Source organism: Macaca fascicularis, chromosome 10 (assembly GCF_037993035.2).
Source record: "Macaca fascicularis isolate 582-1 chromosome 10, T2T-MFA8v1.1".
NCBI classification, from domain to species: Eukaryota; Metazoa; Chordata; class Mammalia; order Primates; family Cercopithecidae; genus Macaca; species Macaca fascicularis.
Window position 1 is genome coordinate 27929435 of NC_088384.1, and position 27904 is coordinate 27957338.

The following is a 27904-nucleotide window of genomic DNA, read 5'->3' on the forward strand; positions in this document are numbered from 1 at the left end:
GAGCCATCACGCCCGGCCTCAGATATTTCTTTCACTAACAAATCACAAAGCAATAGTTTCTTATACAAAATTGAGAACCCCACAGTGCGGTACCATTGGCCTCATAGGATAAAGATGAACAGTCAACATCTGGCAAGTATTATGTGCCTGACAGTGTTCCAACTGTGGCATACTCATTTAACCCTCAGAAACAGTCCCATTGTACACATTTTACAGCATAAATCTAGATGGAAAAATCAAGTAACTTCCCCAAGGTCCCATGACTGCTCAGTGAGTTTAGGCGGATGAGCAAACAAAGGCTTAGAGTTCAGTTGTCTGAGGCTCCACTGCTGGACAGTGGATGAACCTGGAATACAAAGGCTCATTCACTGTCCAGTACTAGAGTTGAAGTAGAGTTTAAATTTTGTTCCGGAAACATGAGAGTCACTGAACCACACAGAGGTGAGGAGTCTCTATCAGATGTGTTTGCAGTGAGGTCTCTCTGCACAATAGAGAAGGGCTGACAGAAGCAATGGGACCAATTAAGAGACATTATGTTGGGAGGCCAAGGTGGCTGGATCATTTGAGGTCAGGAGTTCGAGACCAGCTTGGCCAACATGGTGAAACCCCATTTCTATTAAAATTACAAAAATTAGCTGGGCGCAATGATAGGCGCCTATAATCCCAGCTACTTGGGAGACTGAGACAGGAGAATCGTTTAAACCTGATGGGCAGAGTTTGCAATGAGCCGAGATAGTGCCACTGCACTCTAGCCTGGACAACAGCGTGAAACTCCGTCTCAAAAAAAAAAAAAAGATAGTTTTGGACTCTTAAGTATTGCATTGAAATGGAGCTCTCTGGTAGAAAATTGGATAGAAACCTCTGTAGGCTAAATCCATTCTGTGACATCACAACTCATGTTTTAAAAAATACACATACAAAGTCAAATCATTAAGGAAATATCCTAAAATTTACATATTAAAATATAAGAACTTTTTAGTTATTACTTTCTTAGAGCAACTTTGAATTTACAATCGTAGTGAATGAGGTGACATGTCAAATAAAGCTGTTACATAAAAACAACATTTAAATTTTATTGTCATCAGAGCATAGAGAAGACAATTGAAGCCATGGGTATGGCAGGGATTGCTTTAAAAAGCTGTGCCTCATAAGAGGAGTTGGAAAGAAAGGAGACTTGGGGGCCGGGCGCGGTGGCTCATGCCTGTAATCCCAACACTTTGGGAGGCCTAAGTGGGAGGATCACCGGAGGTCCGGAGGAGTTCAAGACCAGCCTGGCCAACATGGCCAAACGCCATCTCTACTAAAAATACAAAAATAAGCCAGGTGTGGTGGTGGGCACCTGCAATCCCAGCAATTCAGGAGGCTGAGGCAGGAGAATTGCTTGAACCCAGAAGATGGACATTGCAGTGAGCCGAGATGGTGCCACTGCACTCCAGCCTGGGTGACAGAGCAAGACTCTGTCTAAAAAACAAAATAGAAAAGAAAGAAGACTTGGGGAATAGGGAGGTTTAAGTGGCATTAAGTAAAGCCTGCAAATGTGAGCAGTGACAGTCAGGGTACCTGAGTGTTCATCAGAAATGGCTGATCGGGTGAGTCTCATCACAATGGAGATGGCGTCTGCTTCTCATTTCTCTAATGGCCGTACCTAGCACAGTAGCTGGTCAACAGGGACTCAATACCTAATACCTCAATGAACACAGTAAAATTCTGCCAGTTCAAAAACATGTCCACACTCACCAACTTCCCTCATGGAGTTTTACTTCTTTCACTTACTGTAATGTTTTGAAGTTCATCCCTCCTGTGGCCTGTATCCATAGTTTCTTTTCTTTGTATAACTGAGCAACACTCCACTGTATGCACAGACCACATGGGTCTATCCATTCTCTAGCTGACGGACACTTGGGTTGTTTCCAGTTGTTGCCTGTAGTGAATGAGGCTGCTGAGAACATTTATGTATATGTCTTTTTGAACACATGCTTTCATTTCTTCTAGATAAAATTCCTAGGGCTGGAATTGCTAGGTCAAATAGCTAGTTTATGCTTAGCTTCTTTTTTTGCCTTTCTTATTCATAGAAAATATTATACCGATACATAATATTGGACATTTCTATGAGGCGCATGTGCTGTTTGGTTCCGTGCATCCAACATGTCATCATCAAGTCAGGATATTTGGGGTATGGCCTTGAGTATTTATCATTTATATGTGTTGAGTGTATTTGAAGTTCTCTCTTGTAGCTATTTTGAAATATACAATACATTATTGCTAACCATAGTCACCCTACTCTGCTATCCAACATTAGAACACATTCCTTGCATCTAACTGTGTGTATTCATTGACCAACCTCTCTGCATTCCCTTCTTATACCCGGAGGAGAGAGGAAGGAGGGAAAGGAGCTGTGGGTGGCTGAATTAGGCCCAGGGATGGCTGTGCCCCAGTCCCGGGACCTGTCCATGTGCTGTGTTGTGTGGCCACAGGGACTTTACAGATGTGAGGATGTGAAGGCGCCTGAGGTGGAAGATGAATCTGGGTTATCTGGGTGGGTCCAAGGTGGGGTCTTTATAAGGGAAAGAAGGAGGCAGGAGGGAGGGAGGGAGGGAGGGAGGGAGGGAGGGGGAGAGAGAGAGAGAGAGAGAGAAGTGGGAGAGAGATTTGAAGATGCTGAGCTCTGGCTGTGAAGTTGGAGGAAGGTGCCAGGACCCCAGGGCATCCTCTAGAAGGTGGAAAAATCCTGGAAATGGATTCTCCACAGAGCCCTTAGAAGGAGCCTGGCCCGGCTGGCACCCTGATTTTAGCACTCTGGGATTTATTTTGGACATCTGACTCCAGACCAGGGAATCAATGTGTGATGTTTTAAGCCTCTAAATTAGGGGTCATTTGTGACAGCAGCAGCCACAGCAAAGTCAGACAGGAGCCATGGGAGAGACTCCCTGGGATGCCCCGAGGGTCCCTCCCTGGCCCCACCCACAGAAACACAGGCCTGACCACTGCTGGTGCCCCCACCCCTCTAACACCCCGCTCAGCAGGAACCATGCAGGAGGGGCTGGGTGTGGCTGGGCCATGTTCTCTCCCCTCACACCTTCTTCTCAGAGAGCAGCTGGAGCCCCAGACCCAGGGAGCCTCCCAGAGAAATTCCCAACACAGGACGTGGTTTTCCACCTGAGGTTCAGGATCCAATGGAGAAGTGCTTCCCAAAAATGATGCTTCCTCCAAAGATGGCCAGTGACTTTCTGTACCAAGCATCTGAGAAAATCTCCATGTCCTAGAGCTGCCAGGCAGTCACCTGTGCACATGTCGGAGCCCAAATCCCATCAACAGTGAGGCCTTGGGTAAAACATATCCCCACTTTTAATTATGATGAGCTGCCTGGCCTCAGCACTGAGAACACCAATTTCTCTACAGCAGACTTGTTTAATCTCTTAGAAATGATGGAGCACACTAGCCTGAACAACTGGTGAAACGCTGTCTGTAATAAAAATACAAAAATTAGCCAGGCATTGTGGCATATACCTGTAATCCCAGCTACTCAGGAGGCAGAGGCAGGAGAACCGGTTGAACCTGGGAGGCAGAGGTTATGGTGAGCCGAGATTGTGCCATTGCACTCCAGCCTAGGCAACAGAGCAAGACTCCATTTAAAAAAAAAAAGAAAGAATGGAGCATCAATTACCCTTCTTGCACTGGTTCCTGGGGGACTCGGAGCCTATCTTTTGCAAGTGTCCTGAGCCTCTTGCAAGCCTTTCATGAGTTTCCTTCCCGGCTTCCTCCTATTTTTCTCACACCTTTGAACTTGCTGTCAGGTGAAAAATCAAGGTGGGCCCAAAACTTAAGAGCTCATGAATTTGGTGGTGTTGGAGTGTCCTGGACAGTCCAACCCTCGGGGCTGGGGAGTTGGGCAGAGAGGAAGGAGGGCATTCCAGGGGACAGGGCCAGAAGCAGAGGGACTCCAGGTCCAGAGTAGGATTTCCAGGCTGAGGAAAGACAGGCTGTGGGTGGGTAGAGGGTCCAGACCAGGACAGGGACAGAGGGTGTATCTAGGACAGAGGGTGTATCAGCCACAAATAGCTCCCTCCAGAAAACAGGCAGCGAGTTGGGGGTTGGGCTGTAAGGAGGAAGGGGAGGAGGGAGAGAATGGAGGGACTGGTGTTCAGTGAGCCGACTCCTCCTATCCTGGCCTATTTCCCCAGGGTCACCCCTGGGAGGCTGTGATCCTCCCCTCCAGGTTACTTTCCCACTGGTGCCAGGATTCCCCCAACGCCACACTGAGAGCCCAGGAGAAGCATCAAATTGTATGAGAGAGATGAAGAGAGGGAGCAGGATTTCTGGTTGACGAAGGATATTTATTGAGGGTTTACTGGGTACAGGGAGAAGGGCTGGATGGCTTGGGATGCAGAGAGACCCCTCCCCTGGGATCCTGCAGCTCCAGGCCCCTGTGGCTGGGGTGAGGGTTGGGAACCTACGAACATTCTGCAGGGGTCACTGTCTTCTCCACGGTGCTCCCTTCATGTGTGACCTGGCAGCTGTAGCTTCTGCGGGACCTCCACTGCTCGGGAGTCAGGCTCAGGTAGCTGCTGGCCGCGTACTTCTTGCTGTTTGGAGGGCGTGGTCATCTCCATGCCCTGGGTGATGGGGGTACCATCTGCCTTCCAGGTCACCATCAAGATTCCCGGATATAAGTCACTCTTGTGACACACCAGCGTGGCCTTGTTGGCTTGGAGCTCCTCAGAGGACGGCGGGAACAGAGTGACCGAGGGGGTGGCCTTGGGCTGACCTGTGTGGACAGAGGAGGGGTGAGAGACGGCAGAGGGAGAGTGGGGTGTTGTGGAGCGCCTCTCTCTATCTAAAGTCTCTGGGGGGGTTCATGGTGTGGTTGTCTGGTCCACCCAGGGCCTCTCCTTCCCTCTTCATTCCCTCCTTTCCACTGGAGCCCTCTGGAGAGCAGACAGCCCTGCACCTTCCTAGGGGCCTTCCCAAGTCACCTTTCCCAGGCGTCCTGGCCCAGTCATTTCCTCTGCAGCCTCGGTTTCCCCATGTCCAGGGCAGGCTGTGCTCCCTCCTTCCTGGTTTCTGGAGTCTGAGTTTGGAATCTAAGTATCTCTCCCACAGCACACAAAACCGTCCTGGCAGGGTGTGGGGAGGCCCAAGCCTGGCATGGCCTGGAGCTTCCTGTCCCCGGGAACACCAGGCTATGTCCCAACCTGACCCACTCAGCTCTCCTGGTGAAGCAGGGGCTCTACTCAGACAAACCCTGGGGCTCTGCCGTCGCCCCTGTCCCCACCAGCCCGACCACAGGACTCTTCACATTGGCTGGGTTCTTGGGGCTGCTCCCCCTGACTTCGGGGCACCGCAGCCCCCATGCCCACCCCAGCAGCCTCTGATGCCCCTGGACTTCACCTGGTGGCCATGGAGTTCTCTGTACCCCTGTTTCCTCCCCGCTAGTCACCTTCTAAGGTGCCCTTCCTCAAATGAAGGCGGGAGGTTGACCCGTGAAGAGAGACCGGGCCCCAGAGGTGACGGGGCTCCAGGGACAGACACATCTCTGCCCTAAGAGACCCTCTCCCTTCTTGTGACTGTCCTGGGAGAGCTGGGATCTTCGACCTCACCCAGTCTCACCTATCTCTCTGTGTCCCCATGTCCTCACGACCCAGCATAGGCCACAGAGCTGCAGCCTAGACCCAGAACCCTCTCTGTGCCCTCCATTGGGACTCCCCTTGGAGTAACCCGTGTCCCCAGGCCCCCGGGTAGCCCTCCCAGGCTGGATGGGCATCCCACCTCAGCCTAGACCCTGGGGTCCCAGTGACTGTCTCTAAGGCTACTGCAGGGCCCCTCATCAGAACCGGCCTCTGTCCTTCACTCAGACTTGTGCCCTGGGAGAGGGGAGGAGCCCTGACCCTGCCCAATTCCAACACAGGCCCCAGGACCAGGCTGTGTCCCGCTGCTGGAACCTGAAGGCGGCTGCTCCCACTGTGGGAGCCCTTCCTGCCAGTTACCCTGAGACCAGCCCGCTTCCCCCAGACCCCATGGAGAAAGGTTCCATGCTTAAGGCTTGGAGGGCAGAGGAGAAGAAGCCCCAGAAAAAGAAAACAGATTTTTCCAGAGACAGGAGAGGGTGGGACAGGCTGGGAAAGGCTGTGAGAGCCACGTACCTAAAACAGTGAGCTGGGTCCCGTGTTAGCCAGGATGGTCTCGATCTCCTGACCTCGTGATCCGCCCGTCTCAGCCTCCCAAAGTGCTGGGATTACAGGCTTGAGCCATCGTGCCCGGCCTTGCATATTTAATAAAGGCGGGGTTTCACTGTGTTAGCCAGGATGGTCTCGATCTCCTGGCCTTGTGGTCCCCCCGCCTTGGCCTCCCACTGTGCTGGGATTACAGGCTGAGCCTCCGCGCCCAGCTGTACTACTTTGAATAGGTCTTAATAGGTTTTGATTGTTAATTATTTGTAAATTAATTTCAAAAAGCTTCTACAACATGGATGAAACTTGAAGACATTATACTTAGTGAAATAAGCCAGACACAAAAGGACAAATGTCATTTGAATCCACTTTTATGAGGTACCTAGAATTGGCAAATTCACACAGACAAAAAGTAGAAGAGGTTATCAGGGCAAGGGGGAAGGAAGAATGGGGGACTGTAGTTTTAGTGGGTTTAGAGTTTCTGTTTGGGAAGATGGAAGAGATGGGGTCCCACAATGTTGCCCAGCTCATCTGGAACTCCTGGGTACAAGCAATCCACCCACCTTGGCCTCCCAAAGTGCTGAGATTACAGGCATGAACCACCACACCTGGCCTCCCATCTCTTCAAATTTCGGAACCTTACCCTTCTATCACTATAACACTATTTCCCTCACAGGATGCATGGTCATTATCAAGAAAGGCAGGAAGGGCGAAGATTCCTAGCATTTCTCTCTCAGTCCAGTTTGGTGCTTGCATCTTATTTTGGGTTGCACTTGACATCTTGACATATGGAATACTTGTCAGTTAGGCTTACAACAGCCTTAGAGTGATCATGTGGGTAACCTTGATGAGAGATATGATCGTTATATTCTAACCAAAATGTAGCATCCAAACATAAGACAAATACTTACATGTGATAAATCCTGCATGAAAGAGAGGACAACGGTGCCCACCTCTGATAATCTGTCTCAAATCAAGGCAGTAAAATTCCTGCAGAGAAAAAAAACAGAAGCGTGTCTGCCAGCTGCTGGCCTGTGTTAGAGAGGGGTCTTTCTAGGGGCACCAGAGGGAATGGAGTGTAATTCAAACTGGAAGCCTTTTAAAGCCAGAGCTAGCTCACATATTGAGGCTATACCTTTTAACTCTACTCAACTGCAGTAGTCAGGACTCTTGTTGCAAGTGACAGAAACCCAACTCAAACTAGCTTAAGCCTAAAGACAGGTTTATGGACTGTCTCATGGAATTCATAAACAAGATAGTTCTATCTCTCAGAACTCACTGGCCTTAAGAACTGGAGTCAGACATTCAAACACCACTCTGTCTCTCTGAGATTTGTCCTTATTTCTCAGCAATTCCCCCAATCCTCTAGTTCACATAATCTGAAGCATGGTTACAGGGAGCTTCTAAATTTTATATTTTGCAGAGAGCCTGGTTCATCTGTCTTTCAGTCTCCGTTCCAAATATCTGTGTAAGGACATTTATTGGACCAGCCTGGGACAGGTGCCTTCCCCTGAATCAATCAGCACTGGACATAGGACAAGTTCACATGATAATCTGGCAACCTAGAAAAACGAAGTAAGAAGCAGAAACAGCCTTTAGAAGGCAAGTAATGCCAAACCGACATTGCCATGGGTGATCTCTCAATCAACAACCCTACCCACCTCTCGGCCTCCCAAAGTGTTGGGATTACAGGTGTGAGCCACCGTGCCTGACTGGGTTTTGTTCTTTCTTAATTTTTTTTTCCCAGAGACGGGTCTAACTATGTTGCCCACACTGGAATGCAGTGGTGTAAACATAGTGCACTACAGCCTTGAACTCTTGGGCTCAAATAATCTTCCTGCCTCAGCCCCCTGGATAGCTGGGGCTACAGGTGTGTATCATCATGCCCAGCTAATTTTTTAAAATTTTATTTTAACTTTTTCTGCAGAAACAAGCTCCTGCCATGTTGCCTGGACTGTTCTCCAATTCTTGACCTCAAGTGATCCTCCCACTTTGGCCTCCCAGTGTTGGGATTACAGGTATAAGCCACTGTTCGAAGCCTTTTATAACATCTTGAAGTCAGTAAGAAATGGATCATCTCATCTGGCTGGGCGCGGTGGCTCATGCCTGTAATCCCAGCACTTTGGGAGGATGAGGCGGGCAGATCATGAGGTCAGAAGATCGAGATCATCCTGGCTAACACGGTGAAACCCCGTCTCTACTAAAAATATAAAAAATTATCCAGGCATGGTGGTGGGCACCTGTAGTCCCAGCTACTCGGGAGGCTGAGGCAGGAGAATGGCGTGAACCTGGGAGGCGGAGCTTGCAGTGAGCCGAGATCGTACCACTGCACTCTAGCCTGGGTGACAGAGCAAGACTCCATCTCAAAACAAACAAACAAAACAAACCAAAAAACAAAAAACAAAAAAAAGGAAAGAAACAACAAAACCCTAGCAGAATGCTGCCCATAGCTAGTCTTCACTCAGGAATGCCCATTTGGCCACACAGTAGCTCTCAGGAAAAAAACATTAATTAGTTCACCGATAGACCAAGGAAACTCACTCATTAGCTTTAGGTCTGTTTTAGGGCAGATGGCGTAATTGTATAAAATATCATGGAGTTATTCAAGAAGCATTCACTGAGAATGTATTCTGTTCATGTTCCACCCTACTCCTTCTACCTTGGTCTTCAGCATCCTGGTTTTCCAGTATCCTTGGGCACTACGCTTTTTTTGTTTTTTGAGACAGAGTCTCACTCTGTCTCTGAGGCTGGAGTGCAGTGGTGCCATCGCAGCTCACAGCTCACTGCACCCTCCGCCTCCCGGATTCAAGTGATTCTCAAGTTTCAGCCTCCTGAGTAGCTGGTATTATAAGCACATGCCAACACGCCCATCTAATTTTTGCATTCTTAGTAGACATGAGGTTTCACCATGGTGAAACCAGCTAGGCTGGTCTCAAACTCCTGGCCCTAAGTGATCCGTCCACCACTGCCTCCCAAAGTCCTGGGATTACAGGCATGAGCCACTGCACACAGCCTGCTGTGCTCACTTTAAATATGGCAATACTGGTATTTTTGTTGGTGTAATACTATTGTTTTGGCCTGAGTCTGAAATCTGAATTATTTTGTATTGAGACTATTCATGGAGTTTTTTGATTCACTAAAATTCCAAATTGAACAAGGATACATTTAATTAATTTAAAAATAATTTTTCCAGGCCGGGTGCAGTGGCTCACACCTGTAATCCCAGCACTTTGGGAGACCAAGTGAATCATTTGAGGTCTGAAGTTCAAGACCAACCTGGCCAACATGGCAAAATCCAGTCTCTACTAAAAATACAAAAATTACCCAAGTGTGGTGGCGTATGACTGTAATTCCAGTTACTCGGAAGGCTGAAGTGGGAGAATCACTTGAACTCAGGTGAGCCAACACCTTCCAAACTAATATTCAGAAAAGCTTAACCTGTCTAACTTGCTTCCTCTTTCTTCCGTTAGCTACCCAGGAACATTTTATTATATTATATAATAATAATAATATAATAATAATAACAATTATTATTTCACACTTCTATACTTTACTATCTCCAAGAGTCAGAAGATAACACCAACAAAGCAAAGCATCTGATGCAAAAATATTTTTTTTTTTTTTGAGATGGAGTGGAGTCCCCCTCTGTCACCCAGGCAGGAGTGCAGTGGCACAAACTCGACTCACTGCAACCTCTGCCTCCCGGGTTCAAGCGATTCTCAGCTTCCCTGAGTAGCTGAAGTGATGCGCCCGCCACCACACTCAGTCAATTTTTGTATTTTTAGTAGAGACGGGTTTTCGCCATGTTGGCCAGGCTGATTACGAACTCCTGACCTCAGGTGATCCACCTGCCTCAGCCTCACAAAGGACTGGGATTACAGACATGAGCTACCGTGCCCAGCTACTGATGCAAAAATAATATTCTTAACACTGGTTCAAAGACTTTTTGAAGAAGCAGATAATGAGCATGACAGAATCAAAACTGATTTGGGGAACTGATTAAAATCTCTATCTAGGTCAGGCATGATGGCTCACACCTGTAATCCCAGCACTTTGAGAGGCCAAGACAGGTGGATCACTTGAGGTCAGCAGTTCGAGACCAGCCCAGCAAACATGGTGAAATCCCATCTCTACTAAAAATACAAAAATTCGCTGGGCGTGTTGGTGTGCACCTGTAATCCCAGCTACTCAGGAGGCTGAGCCACGAGGATCACTTGAACCCAGGTGGAGGAGGTTGCAGTGAGCCACGATCACACCTGCACTCTAGCCTGGGCAACCCTGTCTCAAAAAAAAAAAAAAAAAAATCCCAACTCATACATTATGAAACTGAAAGATCAAAAGAAAGCAGAACGATTTTTTTGGAGCAAAACACACTGCTTGCTGTCAATAAAAAGATTACAGTCCTAACCTTTCCCCCAAGAATTCTGTCAGATAATCTCAAAGTTATCAAAATGAAATGGGATTATTTAAAGATGAAGGACTTAAAGAAAATTATTTGGCCAGGCATGGTGACTCACACTTGTAATCCCAGCACTTTGGGAGGCTGAGGCTGCTGGATCACCTGAGGTCAGGAATTCAAGACCAGCCTGGCCAACACGAAGAAATCCTGTCTCCACTAAACATACAAAAATTAGCCGGGCATGGTGGCGGGTGCCTGTAATCCCAGCTACTCCAGAGGCTGAGGCAAGAGAATCGCTTGAACCCAGGAGGCGGAGGGTGTGCGCCTGTAATCCCAGTTACTGGGGAGGCTGAGGCATGAGAATTGCTTGAGTCCGGGAGACGGAGGTTGCAGTCAACTGAGATCTCACCACTGCACTCCAGCCTGGGTGACAGAATAAGACTCTGCCTCAAAAAAAAAAAAAAAAAAAAAAATTATTCAGTGCTATTTTATCTTAAGTGTTTTATGATTAAACGTCTATAATTGTCTACTGCACTGTTTATTATTTTTATTTTTATTAAACTTTAGATTCATGGGGCACATGTGCAGGTGTGTTCCATGAGTACACTGTAAAATGCTAAGGTTTGGGCTTCTAGTGAACCCATCACCCAAACACTGACCATAGTACCCAACAAGTAGTTTTTCAACCCTTTTCCCTCCTTCCCTCCCCACATGTGGAGTTCCCAGTGTCTGTTATTTCCATCTTTATGTCCATTTGAACCCATTGTTTAGCTATTTATTTATTTATTTTTTGAGGCAGTCTCGCTCCTTCACCCTGGCTGGAATGCAGTGGCTGCATCTCAGCTCACTGCAACCTCCCCCTCCCGGGTTCAAGAGATTGTCCTGCCTCAGCCTTGAGTAGCTGCGATTACAGGCATGCACCACCACACCAGGTGAACTTTTGCAATTTTAGTAGAAATGGGGTTTCACCATGTTGGCCAGGTTGGTACCGAACTCCTGGCCTCAACTGATCCACCTGCTTTACCCTCCCAAAGTGCTAGGATTATAGGCATGAGCCACTGCACCTGGCCTACTTTGAAATACTTTTTGTGGAGGGGGGGGTGGGACAGGGTCTCACTCTGTCACCCAGGCTGGAGTGCAATGGCTCAATCATGCTTCCCTGCAGCCTCAAATTCCTGAGCTCAAGTGATCCTCCCACCTCAGCCTACCGAGCAGCTGGGGCTACAGGCACGCACCACCATGCCCAGCTAATTTTTCTATTTTTTGTGGAGACAGGGTCTTGCTATGTTGCCTAGGCTGGTCTCAAACTACGGAGCTCAAGCAATCTACCCACCTTGGCTTCCCAAAGTGCTGGGATTATAGGCATAAACCACTGTCCCTGGCCTAATAATGTAGGATCTTACTGAATGCTTCATAATATGATTTTAAAAGTTTGTATTTGAAATGTATTTAAATATTTAGTTTGATCTTTTGAAAAACATATGAATTCCTAACAGATTACAAAATACTAGTTGTGCCCAGGAGGTGGAGGTTGCAATGAGCAGAGATTGCACCACTGCACTCCAGCCTGGGTGACAGAGCAAAACTCCAACTCAAAAAAAAAACTAGTTGTGTTAGGGTGCAAACCAGAGAAGCAGAACCAGTAGGATACACAGATCCAGACATAGATAAACATATAGGGACACACATCTGCATAGATTTATAAAAGGTTGTCTTCTGGCCAGGCACAGTGGCTCACGCCTGTAATCCCCGCACTTTGGGAGGCCGAGGCAGGCAGATCACCTGAGGTCAGGAGTTTGAGACCAGCCTGGCCAACACGATGAAACTCTGTCTCTACTAAAAATACAAAAATTAGCCAGGCGTGGTGGTGCATGCCTGTAGTTCCAGCAAATCGGGAGGCTGAGGCAGAATTGCTTGAACCCGGGAGGCGGAGGTTACAGTGAGCCAAGATTGTGCCACTGCATTCCAGCCTGGGTGACAAAACTAGACTCCGTCTCAAACAAACAAAAAAGCTATATACAGACATACATCTAGATAGATAGATAGATTGGTAAAAGCTTGGCTTCTGCATTTGTGGGGTTGGCTAAGCAAGCCCAGAGCCCGCAGGACTGGCCATCAGGAAATGACAATCACCGGCGGGCTGGAGCCACACAGGCAGGGCCAAAGCTTGCTTTTCACAGGCACTCAGGAAGAAAGATCCAGAGGGAAGGGAGCACAATTGTGGACTCGGCTGCTATTTGAAGTCTGTGCTCCAGGAAGTCCTAAGCCCTCTCTTTTAAAAAAAAAACATAAACTTTTTGGCTGGGTGTGGTGGCACGTGCTGTAGTCTCAGCTGCTCAGGAGGTTGGGGCAGGAGAATTGCTTGAGCTCAGGAGTTAGAATCTAGCCTGAGCAGCATAACAAGACTTGGGTTCTAAAAAGTATTTAAAAAATAGTCTGGCCGCGGTGGCTTACGCTTGTAGTCCCAGCACGTTGGGAGGCCAAGGTGGGTGAACTGCTTGAAGCCAAGAGTTCAAGACCAGCCTGGCCAACACAGTGAAACCCCATCTCTACTAAAAATACAAAAATCAGCCGGGCGCAGTGGTGCATGCCTGTAATCCCAGCTGCTCGGTAGGCTGAGGTGGAAGAATTGCTTGAACCTGGGAGGCAGAGGTTGCAGTGAGCCAAGATCACACTGCTGCATTCCAGCCTGGGTGACAGAGCAAGACCCTGTCTCAAAAAAATAAATACAAAAGATTTTAAAAATAAAACACTTTTAATTTCTTAATTATTTTTTCTTTAGCAGCACATTGAGAAGTTGAGTACACTTTTTAAAACAGTTTTAGAATTACAGACAAATTGCCAAGACAGCAGAGTTCACACATACCCTTGTACCTGGCTTCCTTCTTATGAACATCTTAAATTAGTATGGTAAATTGCTACAGGTAAAAACCTGGCTGCGCATGGTACCTCACACCTATGATCCCAGCACTTTGGGAAGCCAAAGTGGGAGGATTGCTTGAGTCTTGGAATTCAAGACTAGCCTGGGAAATACAGTGAAACCTTGTTTCAGTTTAAAAAAAAATTTAAGGCCGGGCGCGGTGGCTCACACCTATAATCCCAGCACTTTGGGAGGCCAAGGCGGGCAGATGACCTGAGGTCGGGAGTTAGAGACCAGCCTGACCAACATGGAGAAACGTCGTCTCTATTAAAAATACAAAATTAGCCAGACATGGTGGCGCGCGCCTGTAATCCTAGCTACTCGGGAGGCTAATGCAGAAGAATCGCTTGAAACCAGGAGGCAGAGGCTGCGGTGAGCTGAGATCTTACCACTGCACTCCAGCCTGGCCAAGAAGAGCAAAACTCCGTCTCAAAAAAAAAATTTTTAACGAAAAAATTTTTGGAGAGATGGGGTCTTGCCCTGTTGACCAGGCTGGAGCACAGTGGCACAGTCACAGCTCACTGCAGCCTCAAACTCCTGGGCTCAAGCAATTCTCCCTCCTCAACCTCCCTAGCAGCTTAGACTGTAAGTGCATACCGCCATGCTGACTAACCAAAAGAAAAAAAAAAAATCTTAGAGAGATGTAGTCTCACTATGTTGCCCAGGCTAGTCTCACACTCCTGACCTCAGGATCTTCCCACTTTAGCCTCCCAAAGTACTAGGATGTGAGCCACCATCCCCGGCCCCAATAAACCAATACCGATACATTATTATACATTATTATCAACTAAGGTTCATCTTTACTATTCTTTACTATTTCCCCTAATGTCCTTTTCCTGTCCCAAGATCTCATCCAGCAGACCATACTATGTTTAGTTTTTAAGTCTCCTCAGGATTGCTGGAGTGCAGTGACTCCATCTTAGCTCACTGCAACTTCCGACCTCTGAGTTCAAGCGATTCTCCTGCCTCAGCCTCCCAAGTTGCTGGGATTACAGGCTCCTGCCACCATGCCCGGCTAATTTGTTTGTTTTTTGAGAGGGAGTCTCCCTGTCGCCCAGGCTGGAGTGTAGTGGGGTAATCTTGGCTCACTGCAACCTCCGCTTCCTGGGTTCAAACGATTCTCCTGCCTCAGCCTCCTGAGTAGCTGGGATTACAGGTGTGTGCCACCACACGCTGGTTTTATTTTTTTTGAGATGGGGTTTCACCACGTTGGCCAGGCTGGTCTCGAACTTCTGGCCTCAGGTCATCCACCCACCTCAGCCTCCCAAAGTGCTAGGATTACAGGCGTGAGCCACCGCTCCTGGCCTAGGAGGTCACTGTGATACCCTGTTTGAAGGGGATGGGGCCTGGACAGGGCAGAGGCTGTGATGGGAGGCCCCTCTTCCCTTCCCATCTATGACTCTCACTGCCCTTACCCAGTTTTCTATGCTTCCAGTTTAAGTTTTAAATTTTATTTTTTTAGAGACAGGGTCTCAGTCTGTTGTCCAGGCTGGAATACAGTGGTGTGATCATAGCTCACTGCAGACTCCATTCCTAGGCGCAAGTGATCCTCTCGCCTCAGCCTTACAAGCAGCTGAGATGATGTGCATGGGCCACCACGCTGTGCTAGTTATTTATTAATTGGGTAGAGACAGGGTCTCCTTTGGTTGCCCAGACTCTTCTCAAACTCCTGGTCTCAAGCATCCTCGCACCTTGCCCTTCCAAAGTGCTGGGATTACAGGCGACCCCGCTCTGCCTCTCCAGTCCCTGACCATCCCCACAGGCCAGCTCCAAAAAGCCCAGCAATGAGGGAGCCAGGCTAGGACAGGAAACACGCAGCAACCTCCTCTCGCGCCCATTTTTTTGGGGGCAGGCGTGGGAGGACTTAGGCCTGCTGTGTATGCAGTAATGCCTGCACCTGATCTGCCAGTCGATGCTGGAGTGTCCAGTGCCATCCAGGGCACCATACTACTCCACGCTGTGCCTGTAGTTCCACACACAGCTCATGTTGCCTGAGAATAGGAGGCTGAAGAGAGGAAGGGGTGGGCCAGGGCCCCAGGCCACCCTGGGCTCCAGGAACCCAGGCTCACCTCCTAGGAGATGGCATGGGGAAGGGGGTGGCCTGCCCAATGGTCTGCAGCTCCTGCAGTGACAGCTGGTTGAGGGCAAACCCCTTGGTCTCGGCTATGAACATGGCTTTCCCTGGAGGCCTCATGGGCCCTTTGGAAAGGCATCTGAGTGCCGGGCAGGAAAGTGGCACTGAGGCAGCTTCGTCCATGCCCTGATCTTCCTCCAGGGCCTGCGCCCCTGGCTTTTTTTTTTGTTTGTTTGATACAAAGTCTCGTTCTGTTGCCCAGGCTGGAGGGCAGTGGCGTGAACTCACCTCACTGCAACCTCCACCTCCCTGACAGAGAGGAGGAGCAGGGGCTCAGGTGGAGGCTCAGGCAAGGTCTGCCTGTGACACTGGGACCCTTCAGGCCTGGGTCACCCCTGGAAAAAGTGTCGTCCTGCAGCACTCCACCTGAATGAGGGATCCAGTGATCTTCCAGGAGAAATCAGTCTTAAGAGAAAAAGAGGCCGGATGTGGGGCCGTGTGAACCAAGGACCGGGTCTGAGCTGTGGGGCCTCGGGGGTGAGGCTTTGCCAGGAACACCCGAAGCCTGAGCCTCTGTCACTCAGCATCTCCCAGCGGGGGCCGGAACAGGGGAGGAGGCCCGTGTTGGGTATGACTTGGCCATGGGAGGTTTCGTCTGAGGACCCCAGAAATAGCTGGGGCTCGTTTAAGGGCTGCTCCTAGCAGCTGAGATGCCCTGCTCCTCATTCAAGTAGAGAGGGCAGAGGCAGAGGTGCTGTGAGTGATGGTCCTGTTCTCTTACTGTTTTTTGTTTTTAGAGACAAGGTCTCATTCTCGATCATAGCTCACTGCCGCCTCGATCTCCTGGGCTCAAGAGATCCTCCTGCCTAAGCCTCCTCAGTAGCTGGGACTACAGGGACATGCCACTATGTCCAGCTAATTTTTAATTTTTTGTAAAAATAGGGTCTTGCTATATTGCCCAGGGTGGTCTGAAACTCCTGGGTTCAAGCAATCCTCCTGCTTTGGCCTTCCAAAGGGCTGGGATTACAAATGTGAACCACCACACCTGGCCTGTTTTTTGTTGTTTTTGAGATGGCGTTTCACTCTTGTTGCCAAGGCTGAAGTGCAAGGGTGCGATCTTGACTCACTGCAACTTCCATCTCCCAGGTTCAAGATTCTCCCGCCTCAGCCTCCCAAGTAGCTGGGATTACAGGCATCCGCCACCACGCCCAGCTAGTTTTTGTATAGTAGAGACAGGGTTTCACTATCTGTCGACCAGGCTGGTCTCGAACCCTGAGCTCATGTGATCCACCTACCTCGGCCTCCCAAAGTGCTGGGATTGCAGGCGTGAGCCACTGCGCTCGGCCTAGACTGTTGTTGAAGCCTGTTTTCCTCTTCTCGTTCCTCACTTCATTTCTTTTCTTTTACAACCTCCCCCAATCATTGCTCTGCCCATCCGAAGGCTGTGCCTGGCACTGGACTGAACAGAACCCCCTAGCCTCAAGTTCCAAACCCACGCTCTCCAACAGCCAGGCTTTCATATGGGAAGCTTCAAAGCCTTGTGACAGCCTGGCTGAACCTCTCCAGCCTGGGCGCCCCCTCCAATTCTTGCCCCTGAAAACAGACATCTCCTCAGGCCACCTCCCAAAGAAGCCTGTCCAGAAGCCTCAGGCACCCGCTCCTGGAAGGCTGTACTCTTCACCTTCCCAACAAAGGGCCTGTCCGCCCAGTCCTGCTAAGCACACTCCTGTGCCCCTGGGCCCTGAACTGTCCGTTGCTCAGGCTGGGATGACATCTCAGAGCCTTCCGCCTGCTGCAGACTTGGCTCAGCTTAAAGCACTCCATGAAATTGTGGCATCTGCCTCAAGGAGCATTTCTACAACCTCTGTTGCCTCTACCGCAAAAAACTCCACCTCTGAACGCTGAATGAGAACTGCATGATTGTAAGGAAGAAAAGGGGGTGGGCATTGCGGCTCACACCTATAATCCCAGCACTTCGGGGGGCTGAGGCAGGCGGATCACTGAAGGCCAGGAGTTCGAGGCCAGCTTGGCCAACATGGTGAAATTCCGTCTCTACCGAAAATATAAAAATTAGCTGGGCACAGTTGGTTAGCCTATAATCCCAGCACTCTGGGAGGCCGAGGCAGGCACCTGAGGTCAGGACTCTAAGACCAGCCTGGCCAACATGGTGAAACCCTGTCTTTACTTAAAAAAATGCAAGTTGGCTGGCCACGGTAGCTCACACCTGTAATCCCAGAACTTTGGAAGATCGAGGTGGGCACATCACAAGGTCAAGAGATGGGGACCATCCTGGCCAACATGGTGAAACCCCACCTCTACTAGAAATTAGCCAGGCGTGGTGGCATGCATCTGTAATCCCAGCTACTTGGGAGGCTGAGGCAGGAAAATCGCTTGAACCTGGGAGGTTAAGGTTGCAGTGAGCTGAGATCACGCCACTGCACTCCAGCCTGGGGAACACAGCAAGACTTCCTTTAAAAAAAAAAAAAAAAAGCAAAAGTTAGCTGAGTGTGGTGGTGGCACACATCTATAATCCCAGCTACTTGGGAGGCTGAGGTAGAAAGGTCACCTGAGCCTGGGAAGTCGAGGCTGCAGTGAACCAAGATCATGCCACGTACTCCAGCCTGGGCAACCGGAGTGAGACCCCGTTTCAAAAACAAAACAGGCCAAGTGCATACACTCATGCGTGCCTGTAATCCCAGCTACTCAGGAGGCTGAGGCAGAAGAATCACTTGAACCCAAGAGGCCAAGGGTGTAGTGAGCCAAGATCTCACCACTGCACTCCAGCCTGGGCGACACAGCAAAACTCCGTCGCAAAAACAGAGAAAAATAAAACCACAATTTGGGTAAGTAGATATCTGGTTCCCTGAACTGTCCGGGTATGGACGGCCCTCCCATTGGATTGGGATGGGACGCTGATCTCGGATAGCACACGTCCACCCATCTGCCACCTGCCAGGGTCTCCTTCCTGATCCAGCCCAGGGCATGCCAGGGGCACTCACTTGATGTAGTAGCCAGCAGATTCTAGGTAGGATGCAGGCTCCTGGCCAGACCACATCACCACGGCAGGGTGATTCTTGTCTCTGTGCACCAGTTCTTCCATCACCCACATGTAGTGATGTACAGACACGTTGTTGAAGAGCTGCCGGGGGCCAGGAGGGAAGGGACGGAGGTACGGTGTGGCCCATGGGCTGGCCAGGCGGAGCAGATGCACAGCAGGGACTCATGGCAGCACCAGGCCCACAGCGGGACACTCATCAATAATCACAATTCCGTATCAGTCACACATCTGCAGCATCTCTGCATAGGGACAGTGGCTGGTGCAGAAGGTGTTGGTGCCAAGCCAGCGAAGCAGGTTGAAGTCCTTCACCAGCAGCAGACAGTCGAAGTCCTTCCCTCGGATCTAGAGGACAGCAGAGCCTAGTGATCCCTGTCCCTGTCAAAGCTGCACTTCCTCCAATGGCAGGACTCTGGAGAGCCACCCTATGAGCCCCCTCTCCAGCCCAAGCACCAGCTCCGCAGCGGGGTGGTTTGGAGCCATTTGCCTCATTGCCCTGGGCTGCCCTCAGCTATGGGACACAGGGAAGGCGAAAATGGAAGGTGACCAGCAGCAGCCCCCACGAGGACCCAGGAGCCCCAATGCACGCCTGCATCCTCATGCTTGTTGACACTGTGGAAATAGAAAGGTTTCCCATTGATGAGGAACTGGCTCTCGGTGACAGCCACAGTGCGGATCACCACAGGGAGTGTGTAGAAGTCAGAAAAAGGCCCCAGTGATGTCTGTGCAGTCAGCCACACCTACGACAGCCAAAGCGCCAGGTGTGAGCACCCCGACAGCCTGAGCCCCATCTGGCCTGGCCTGGCCTGCAGCAGGAAGACCCCCAGTGCACCCCAGCAGCTGCCTCGGGGCCTGCAAGCAGAGAAGCAGCAATCAGAGGCTCTGCCCTTTCCTGGCTGACCCTGGGACCTGCCCTTCAAAATTGGGCCTTCTCCTTGACCAGACGAGGTGGCTCATGCCTGGAATCCCCACGCTTTGGGAGGCTAAGGCAGGAGGATCACTTGAGACCAGGAGTTCAAGATCAGCCTGGGCAACAGAATGAGACCCCAACTCTATAAAAAAGATTTTGTTCTGAGACAATCTCACTCTGTCGCCCAGGATGAAGTGCAGTGGCGTGATCTCAACTCACCGCAGCCTCTGCCTCCCAGGTGCAAGCATTCTCCTGCCTCAGCCTCCCGAGTAGCTGGGATTACAGATGCCCAGCAAATTTGCATATTTTAGTAGAGACAGTGTTTCACCATGTTGGCCAGGTGGGTCTTGAGCTCCTGGCCTCAAGTGATCTGCCCGCTTCAGCCTCCCAAAGGGCTGGGATTACAGATGTGAGCCACCATGCCTGGTCTACAGATAAAATTGTTTTAATTAGCCAGGCATGGTAGCATGTGCCTATAGTCCCAGCAACTCAGGAAGCCAAAGTAGGAAGACTGCTGCTGCCTGGGAGCTCAAGGCTGCAGTGAGCTGTGATCAGGCCAGCGCACTACAACCTAGGTGACAGAGACCATCTCAAAAAAAAAAACAAAAAAAAACCCAAAAAAAAACCTTTGGGCCCCCCACCAAAGGTGGGAAACATCAGAGAGCTCAGAGGACCGCGCCTGCCCATTCACCTGTCCTGGGCTCCTGCTGAAGCCAGGGCTGCCAGAGGGGGCAAAAGACCTCCCTTAAACAAGTCCCGAACCACCATTACCTCCCATGAGTACAGGTAGGCGGAGTGTTCGTGCATCAGGTCTGGCCACCAGAGGCTGGCACCTGGCACCTTCAGCTGGCCCTGGGTCCCAGTCCCGTTGGCCACGACTTCTGCATCCAAATGTTTTCTGCATCCAAAAGACGCACTTCCAACTCGAACTGGTTACTGCACTTGATGGAGATCTGGTAATTCACCAGCCCTGGAGGAGGCAAGAGAGACCAGGACTTAGGGAGGGACACGACCTGGGTCACACAAATGGGAATGCCCCACAGCGGCCACTCCCAGGCAGCCATTTGCTTCTGTTGCTTCTTTTTTTTTTTTTTTTTTTTTTTGAGACAGAGTCTCGCTCTGTCACCCAGGCTGGACTGTAGTGCCGTGATCTCGGCTCACTGCAACCTCTACCTCTGGAGTTCAGTTGATTCTCCTGCCTCAGCCTCCTGAGTACCTGGGATTATAGACATGCACAACCATGCCTGGTGAATTTTTGTATTTTTAGTAGAGACAGGTTTTGCCATGTTGGCCAGGCTGGTCTCGAACTCCTGACCCTACATGATCCACCTATCTCAGCCTCCCAAGGTGCTGGGATTACAGGCATGAGCCACTGCGCCTGGCGCGTTTTTTTTAATTTAAAAAACTTTTTTTGGGCCGGGTGTGGTAGCTCACGCCTATAATCCCAGTATTTTGGGAGGCCGAGAGGGGTGGATCACCTGAGGTCAGGAGTTCAAGACCAGCCTGGTCATCACGGTGAAACCCTATCTCTATTAAAAATACAAAAATTAGCCGGGCGTGGTGGCACATGCCTGTAATTCCAGCTACTTGGGAGGCTGAGGCAGGAGAAAAGCTTGCACCTCGGAGGTGGAGGTTGCAGTGAGCCAAGATCGTGCCATTGCACCACTCCATCCTGAGTGACAAGACCAAGATTTTGTCTCCAAAAAAAAAAAAAAAAAAAATCTTTTTTTTGGCCAGGCACAGTGGTCACACCTGTAATCCCAACACACCAACACAGGGGAGGCTGAGGTGGGAGGATCACTTGAGTCCAGTAGTTCAAGACCAGCCTGGGTAACATAGGGAAACCACATCTTCCCTAAAAATAACAAAAATTAGCTGGGCATGGTGGTGCTTGCCTGCAATCCCAGCAGCCCCAGGTACTTGGGAGGCTGAAGTGCGAGGACTGCTTGAGCCAGGACTGCTTGAGCCACAAAGTCAGAAACAGAGGATGTAGGCTGGGCACGGTGGTTCACACCTGCAGTGAGCTATGATCTTGAGGCAGAGTAGGTAGTCAAGGAAGCAACCGTGTCCTTCAGACGTGCCAACCACGGCACTGAGACGTGTGATGTGTGAACAAGCATGTACAGCTACAGCCATGTGCACCCAGAGGATGACCCAGAACATGCTTAGAGTAACACCTCTTCCCAGCTCCTTAGGAATTCATCATGGAAGCCTCCTAGAAAGGGAGTTTTCCCACTAATACCCAGCGCTCTCTCATCCTTACAAGCAGCCTGCCCTGAATTCTCTCTTTCAGGGTGAACCGTGTACTTTGCACTTCACTATGTTTTTTGAGATGGGGTCTCGCTCTGTCATCCAGGCTGTCTCAGACTCCCGAGTACCTGGGATTATATAATTGAGTGTTGCTATCTCAGCTCACTGCAACCTCCACCTCCCGGGTTCAAGCAGTTCTCCCATCTCAGCCTCCCTAGTAGCTGGGATTACAGGCACACGCCACCACACCCAGCTAATGCCATCCAGGCTGGTTTGAACTCCTGAGCGCAAGTGATCCACCCGCCTCGGCCTCCCAAAATGCTGGGATTACAGGCATGAGCCTCTGTGCCCGGGCTATTCTTCACTTAACTTGCAAAATACTTTTCCCTTTACAATAAATTGCTCTCTGCTGCATCATCTTTGCTGTGTGATTCTCATTTAAATGATTTTTTATTTTAATTATTTATTCTTTTTGAGACAGGGTCTTACTATGTTGCCCAGGCTGGTCTTGAACTTTTGAGCTCAAGTGATCCACCCACCTTGGCCTCCCAAAGTGCTGGGATGACAGGCATTAGCCACCACACCCAGCCTAAATTCTTTGAAACTTACAACTGTGGCCCCACAACAGCTGTCAATCATCACACCACTGCCATCCAACCTGGGCGACAGTGCAAGGCCTCCTCTCACAAAAGAAAAAAGATATATTAAAAAAAAAAACTTTTTTAAAAATTTTTCTTAAACAAAGGGTATCCCAGCCATGCACAGTGGCTCACACCTGTAATCCTTGCACTTTGGGAGGCCGAGGTGGGTGGATCATCTGAGGTCAGGAGTTCAAGACCAACCAGGCCAACATGGTGAAACCCCATCTCTATTAAAAAACATAAAAATATTAGCTGGATGTGGTGGAAGGTGCCTGTAATCCCAGCTACTTGGGAAGCTGAGGCAGGAGAATCACTTGAACTTGGGAGGTGGAGGTTGCAGTGAGCCCAAGATTGCACTAGTGTTCTCCAGTCTGGGCTCCTACAGAGTGAGACTCCAGCTCAAAAACAAATAAAAATTAAAAAGACAGGGTCTCCCTCTGTTGCCCAGACCAGAGAGCAGTGACGCAGTCACAGCTGACTGCACCCTTGACCTCCCAGGCTCAACTGATTCTCCTGCCTCAGTAGCTGGGACTACCGGCACGTATCACTATGCCTGGCGAATTTTTAAATTTTTTGTGCTGATGGTCTTGCTATGTTGCCCAGCCTGGTCTTGAACTCTTGGCCTGAAGTGATCCTCCTACCAAGTCCTCCTTACAAAGAGCTGGGATGACAGGCGTGAGCCACTGCACCCGGCCCCCCGAAGCTGCCTGTTCCTTGAACACGATGTGTAGCAATGGGAGCTAGAGTGAGAGCAGCACCGTGGGGAAGGGACAGGACTGCCACCCTGAGCTGTGTGATGTTAGACCAAACCCCTCTTCTCCAAGCAAGATCAACCACATGAGTGATCTCAGGAGCCCGTGCCCGCTCAGACAGCCTGGATTTTAGCTTCATAGGTGGTTGGGAACCTGTGAAGGTTTAGAGATGCTGGGAGAACCTTTTTCCTGGGAGAGCTTTCCAAACAGGGAACAAACAGAGCCACCCTGGGCCCCGCTGAGGGAGGATCCTACCAGAAGCTCTCATCACTGTCTCGCTCCACACGGGTGGTGACGATGATGTCATCGATGTATGTAGTTGGTGTCGTGTACAGAAGCACAGATCGCTGCAGTCCCGCATAGTTGAAGAAGTCAAAGTCTGTGTTCTGGACAAAGTAACCCTTGGGATACCTAGGGCGGGAGGACTGTGGTTCACTGGGCCCTTGCCATGGGTCTTTTGCCCTCAGTTCACTTGCCTCCCCAGATCAGGGCCTCCTCTCTGTGTAGGCCACCCTGTCCCTGGCAGGAAGACCACAGGGTGGGGTGGGAAGGTGGGTGCGTGCAGTGGAGGCAGGATGGTACCCACTTGGAGGTGTCGGTCATGTACGGATGGTCCCTGGTGGCAGGGTGGGGGGCTGAGCGTGCTGTTGATGGCGACAGTGACGCAGAGGCGGGGCAGGGGCCCCACCGGGAACAGGCTGCTGATGTTGGTCTCGAAGGGGAGGTAGCCCCTTTCATGCTCTAGCGTGTCGACCCCATTCGCCCACTGCAGACATAGGAGATATGCATGGGGCGGGGGCAGGTCGGGGCATGAGGAGGGGCTCTGCTATCGGGCACTCCCTCACATAACCTGCAGCATGGGGCTCAGGGCCCTGCCAGCCAGACGGGAAGAATGACATTCCAATGGGGTAGATCAGGCCACCTATCCCCCTACACAGGGCACAGCCCCCAGGGCAGGGTAAGGCCCCCACCGTCACACCCCAGGAGACAGGCTGTGGGTGGCATCCGAGGGTCCCATGCTGTTCAGCAGCTGTGCCCACCCACCCGCCCTACCTGCTCCTGGCCGCACTGACCACGATGGCATAGAAGTGGGCACTGCCAATCCTCAGCACCACTCTTGTGCGCAGGTCCTCGATCCATCGCTCCAGCAGGGTCACCTCCCGTTCATAACATACCCAGCTGACAAAACACCACAGCCGCCAGTCCTGGCTGATGTCGATCAAGATGGAGGGAACCGGTATGTCCAAGGTGGGGCCCGACTGCGAAGAGAAGGGCCGGGCTCAGCTCCTAGGCCCCCAAAGGGATCCGGGACCAGTGTGCTGCACAGCTGTGCCCCCAGGCCTATCACAAGCCCTGACACATGGCGGGGACTCTTGGCGGAAAAGACAGATAACTTGCTGATGACAGGTCCACCGCCAGGACGGTCTGTGCATCTGGGCCAGTGGGGCCCGGAGATCCTTGTTGGAGCGGATGGGACCCAGCATCTCCCGAGACAGGGGAGAACCCAGGGGCACATCCCAGCCCGAGGCAAGAAGGTTCAGACCTGTGACTAAGATGCAAATGACCCACTGCCTGTCACAGGGAGGAAGGCTGGTTAGGGGGATGGGGGAGGGCTTTGCTTAGAACACTGTGAGTGAGGCCCACGCTGGCAGCCAGCCCTCTCCTCTCTTTCTCTTGTACTGAATACCACAAAGTCAGAAACAGAGGATGTAGGCTGGGCACGGTGGTTCACACCTGTAATCCCAGCACTTCGGGAGGCGGAGGCACGCAGATCACAAGGACAGGAGTTGAAGACCAGCCTGGCCAGTATGGTGAAACCCCATCTCCACTAAAAATACAAAAATTAGTGGGTGTGGTGGCAGGCATCTGTAGTCCCAGCTACTCGGGAGGCTGAGGCAGGAGAATCGCTTGAACCCAGGAGATGGAGGCTGCACGGAGCCAAGATCGTGCCATTGCACTCCAGCTTGGGTGACAGAGCAAGACTCTGTCTCAAAAAAAAAAAAAAAAAAAAAAAAAAGAAGAAGAAGAAAAAGAAAAAGGATGTAGACCAGACAAACGCAGACCAGACCTCACTGGATCCCACTTCTCTGCTGACCACTTCCAAGTCGGGAGCGGAACAGTAGTGGCGTCCTCAGCCTGATGTCACATTCTGTCCTCTATCTGAACCTTGAAAACCAAGGCACCTTCCTACCTGCACAGAGCTGACCTCAGAATGTCCAAACTGTCCCCTCCTCCCGATCCCGGACCCAGCTCTGGGCAGCGCCTGCCGCTCAGGCCTGAGGAGTGTCTGGTGGCTCATGACTGTAATCAGCACTGTGGGAGGTCAACGTGGGAGGATGGCTTCAGGCCAGGAGTTCCAGACCAGACTGGTTAACGTAGTCAGACCCAGTATCTTAAAAAACAAAACAAAACAAAAAACTTAACTGTGTTTTTGTTTTGAGACGGAGTCTGACTCGGTCGCCCAGGCTAGAGTGCAGTGGCCTGATCTCGGCTCACTGCAACCTCCGCCTCCCTGGTTCAAGCAATTCTCCTGCCTCAGCCTCCCAAGTAGCTGGGATTACAGGCGTTTGCCACCACGCCCGGCTAATTTTTGTATTTTTAGTGAGTTGGGGTTTCACTACGTTGGCCAGGCTGGTCGTGAACTCCTGGCCCCAGGCGATTGGCCCACCTCGGCCTCCCAAAGTGCTGGGATTACAGGCGTGAGCCACCGAGCCAGACCAAGTTTTGTTTTTGTTTTTATTTTAATTAGCCAGGCATGGTGGCCCCAGCTAACTTGCAAGGCTGGGGCGGAATATCGCTTGAGCTCAGAAGTTAGGTTTGCGCCACTCCGCTCCAACCTGGGCGGCAGGACCAAACCCACTCTCAAAAACGTTTCAAAAATTAGAAGTAAACATTCATTACAAAGGACACTGCACGGGCTCGGCCTTCGCCTCGACGGGGCTCAACAGGAGCGCTTCCTCCTCCTCCCGCCTCCTCCGCCCGGGCCCTCCCGGGTCCCCTTAGTTCCCCCGTCCTCCAACCCCGCGCCCCCAAGCCCGTTGACTTTTAACCTCCTCCGGGGCGCTCAGGTGAAGGCGACTGCAGGGCGCCGGGGCTCACCCCATTCCCACCGCCGGGCTTCCGGGCGCCTCCCGGCCCTGCCCTGAGCCCGCGCCTCCCGCAACGGTCGCCGGTACCTCTGCTCCTCGAAGCCCCTGCGTCGGTTGTCGGAGAAGTCGGCGTGGAAGCTCCAGAGGCCGTCCAGCTCCTGGCGCTCTTGCGACAGGCTCTCTCGGGGGTACAGCACCCGCCCGGCAGCGCCAGCGCGCAGCCACACAACAGCGGCCCGAGAGCCTCCCGGGCCACAGCCGCCCGCCAGTCCATGCTTCCTGCTCCCCCTCTCGGCCTCCGTGTGCGGGGATAAGAGCGGCGCGGGAGGAGTCATGCGGGAGGGTCGCGTGACGCGCATGAGGTCCTCCGCGCCATCTTTGTTGAGAGCGAGTGCCAAGGCTGGAGAGGCGGGGCGGCGCCAGGCGCTGCCCAGTGGGGCCTGTGACTGGAACCGCCCGCTAGGCCTTTGGGGAAGCGTGACCCCCCCACCCTCAGAGCCAGCCAAGAAGGGCGTCGTCTGCTCCCCATCCCAGCAGAGGCTGGATGATCCAGGGCGGCAGACCAGGACAGAACCACTGAGATTGGTGGGATCCCCGTTTCTTCAAGGGGCACCTCCACTTGCTTTCCCCAGCAGGCCCCAGCGGAGCCTCTTCCTTGACTGTTGGATGCAGCCTCTTGCAGGGATGCACGTCCTTGGGAGTCGGCCATAGCCTTGACCCTGGGCCTCTGGGACCCTGACCCTAAGGGGCCAGAGGCTCCCTCTTGGCGTTGAAGACACATGAAGACGCAGAGAGAGAGGCCAAGTTCAGTGGCTCAAGCCTGTAATCCCAGCACTTTGGGACGCTTGAGGTGGGTGGATCACTTGAGGCCAGGAGTTCGAGACCAGCCTGGCCAACATGGCGAAACCCCGTCTCTACTAAAAATACAAAAAAAAAAAAAGGACCCGGACATGGTAGCAGACGCCTGTAATCCCAGCTACTCGGGAGGCTGAGGCTGGAGAATCGCTTGAATCTGGGAGGCAAAGGTTGCAATGAGCCCAGGTCACACCAATGCCTTCCAGCCTGGGCAACAGAGCAAGACTCTATCTAAAAAAAAAAAAATTTTTTTTCAGGGAAAGGGTGCCCTGCGGGACCCCACTTTACTGCAGTAGGGAAGGCACCGTGTGGAAGGGTAGAGGAAGAGATCTGGAGACAGTAAAAAAGACATAGGTTTATTGAGGGGACGTTCACACAGGTGCAGTGGCTGTGGCTGGACATGAGAACCACTACATTTGTAAAAAGCATGCGGCTTCCATAGATTTTCACCTAGCATCCTCGACCTGTTACCGGTAGAAGGTATCCGAGTTCCCGGTGGTGAATCCATACACATCTATAACAACCTCAATTCTTGCCTCCTCAGAAGAAAGAATTTCACTGCACTCCAGCCTGGGTGACAGAGCGAGACCCTATCTTAAATAAATAAATAAATACATGTGTGTATGTATGTAAAGTGAAATTAAACCAGGCTGGGCATGGCAGCTCAGGTCTGTAATCCCAGCACTTTGGGAGGTCAAAGCAGGAGGATGAGCCCAAGAGTTCAAGACCAGCCTAGACAACACAGTGAGACCCAGTCTCTACAAAAAGTCTAAATATTAGCCAGGTGTGGTG

At 51.2% G+C, this 27904-nt stretch overlaps 2 protein-coding genes across 2 annotated transcripts; both read right to left on the reverse strand.

Moving 5' to 3' along the window:
• Nucleotides 1–4313: 4313 nt before the first annotated feature.
• LOC141407860 (uncharacterized) lies at nucleotides 4314–26546 on the reverse strand. Its single transcript, XM_074004136.1, has 3 exons — nucleotides 26268–26546; nucleotides 7079–7157; nucleotides 4314–4765 (listed from the first exon to the last, which is right to left on the reverse strand). Exons 1-3 carry the CDS (start codon nucleotides 26529–26531, stop codon nucleotides 4497–4499), a joined length of 612 nt encoding a protein of 203 aa, XP_073860237.1. The 5' UTR covers nucleotides 26532–26546; the 3' UTR covers nucleotides 4314–4496.
• Nucleotides 9216–26563, reverse strand: LOC102129958 (beta-glucuronidase-like). Its single transcript, XM_074004134.1, is given in 10 exon segments — nucleotides 9216–11009; nucleotides 18560–18960; nucleotides 20297–20495; nucleotides 23424–23579; nucleotides 23755–23776; nucleotides 23779–23799; nucleotides 23802–23934; nucleotides 24242–24427; nucleotides 25360–25560; nucleotides 26345–26563. Coding segments are annotated over 7 exon segments (663 nt in total). The 5' UTR covers nucleotides 25468–25560; nucleotides 26345–26563; the 3' UTR covers nucleotides 9216–11009; nucleotides 18560–18960; nucleotides 20297–20458.
• Between the last annotated feature and the right edge of the window lie 1341 nt (nucleotides 26564–27904).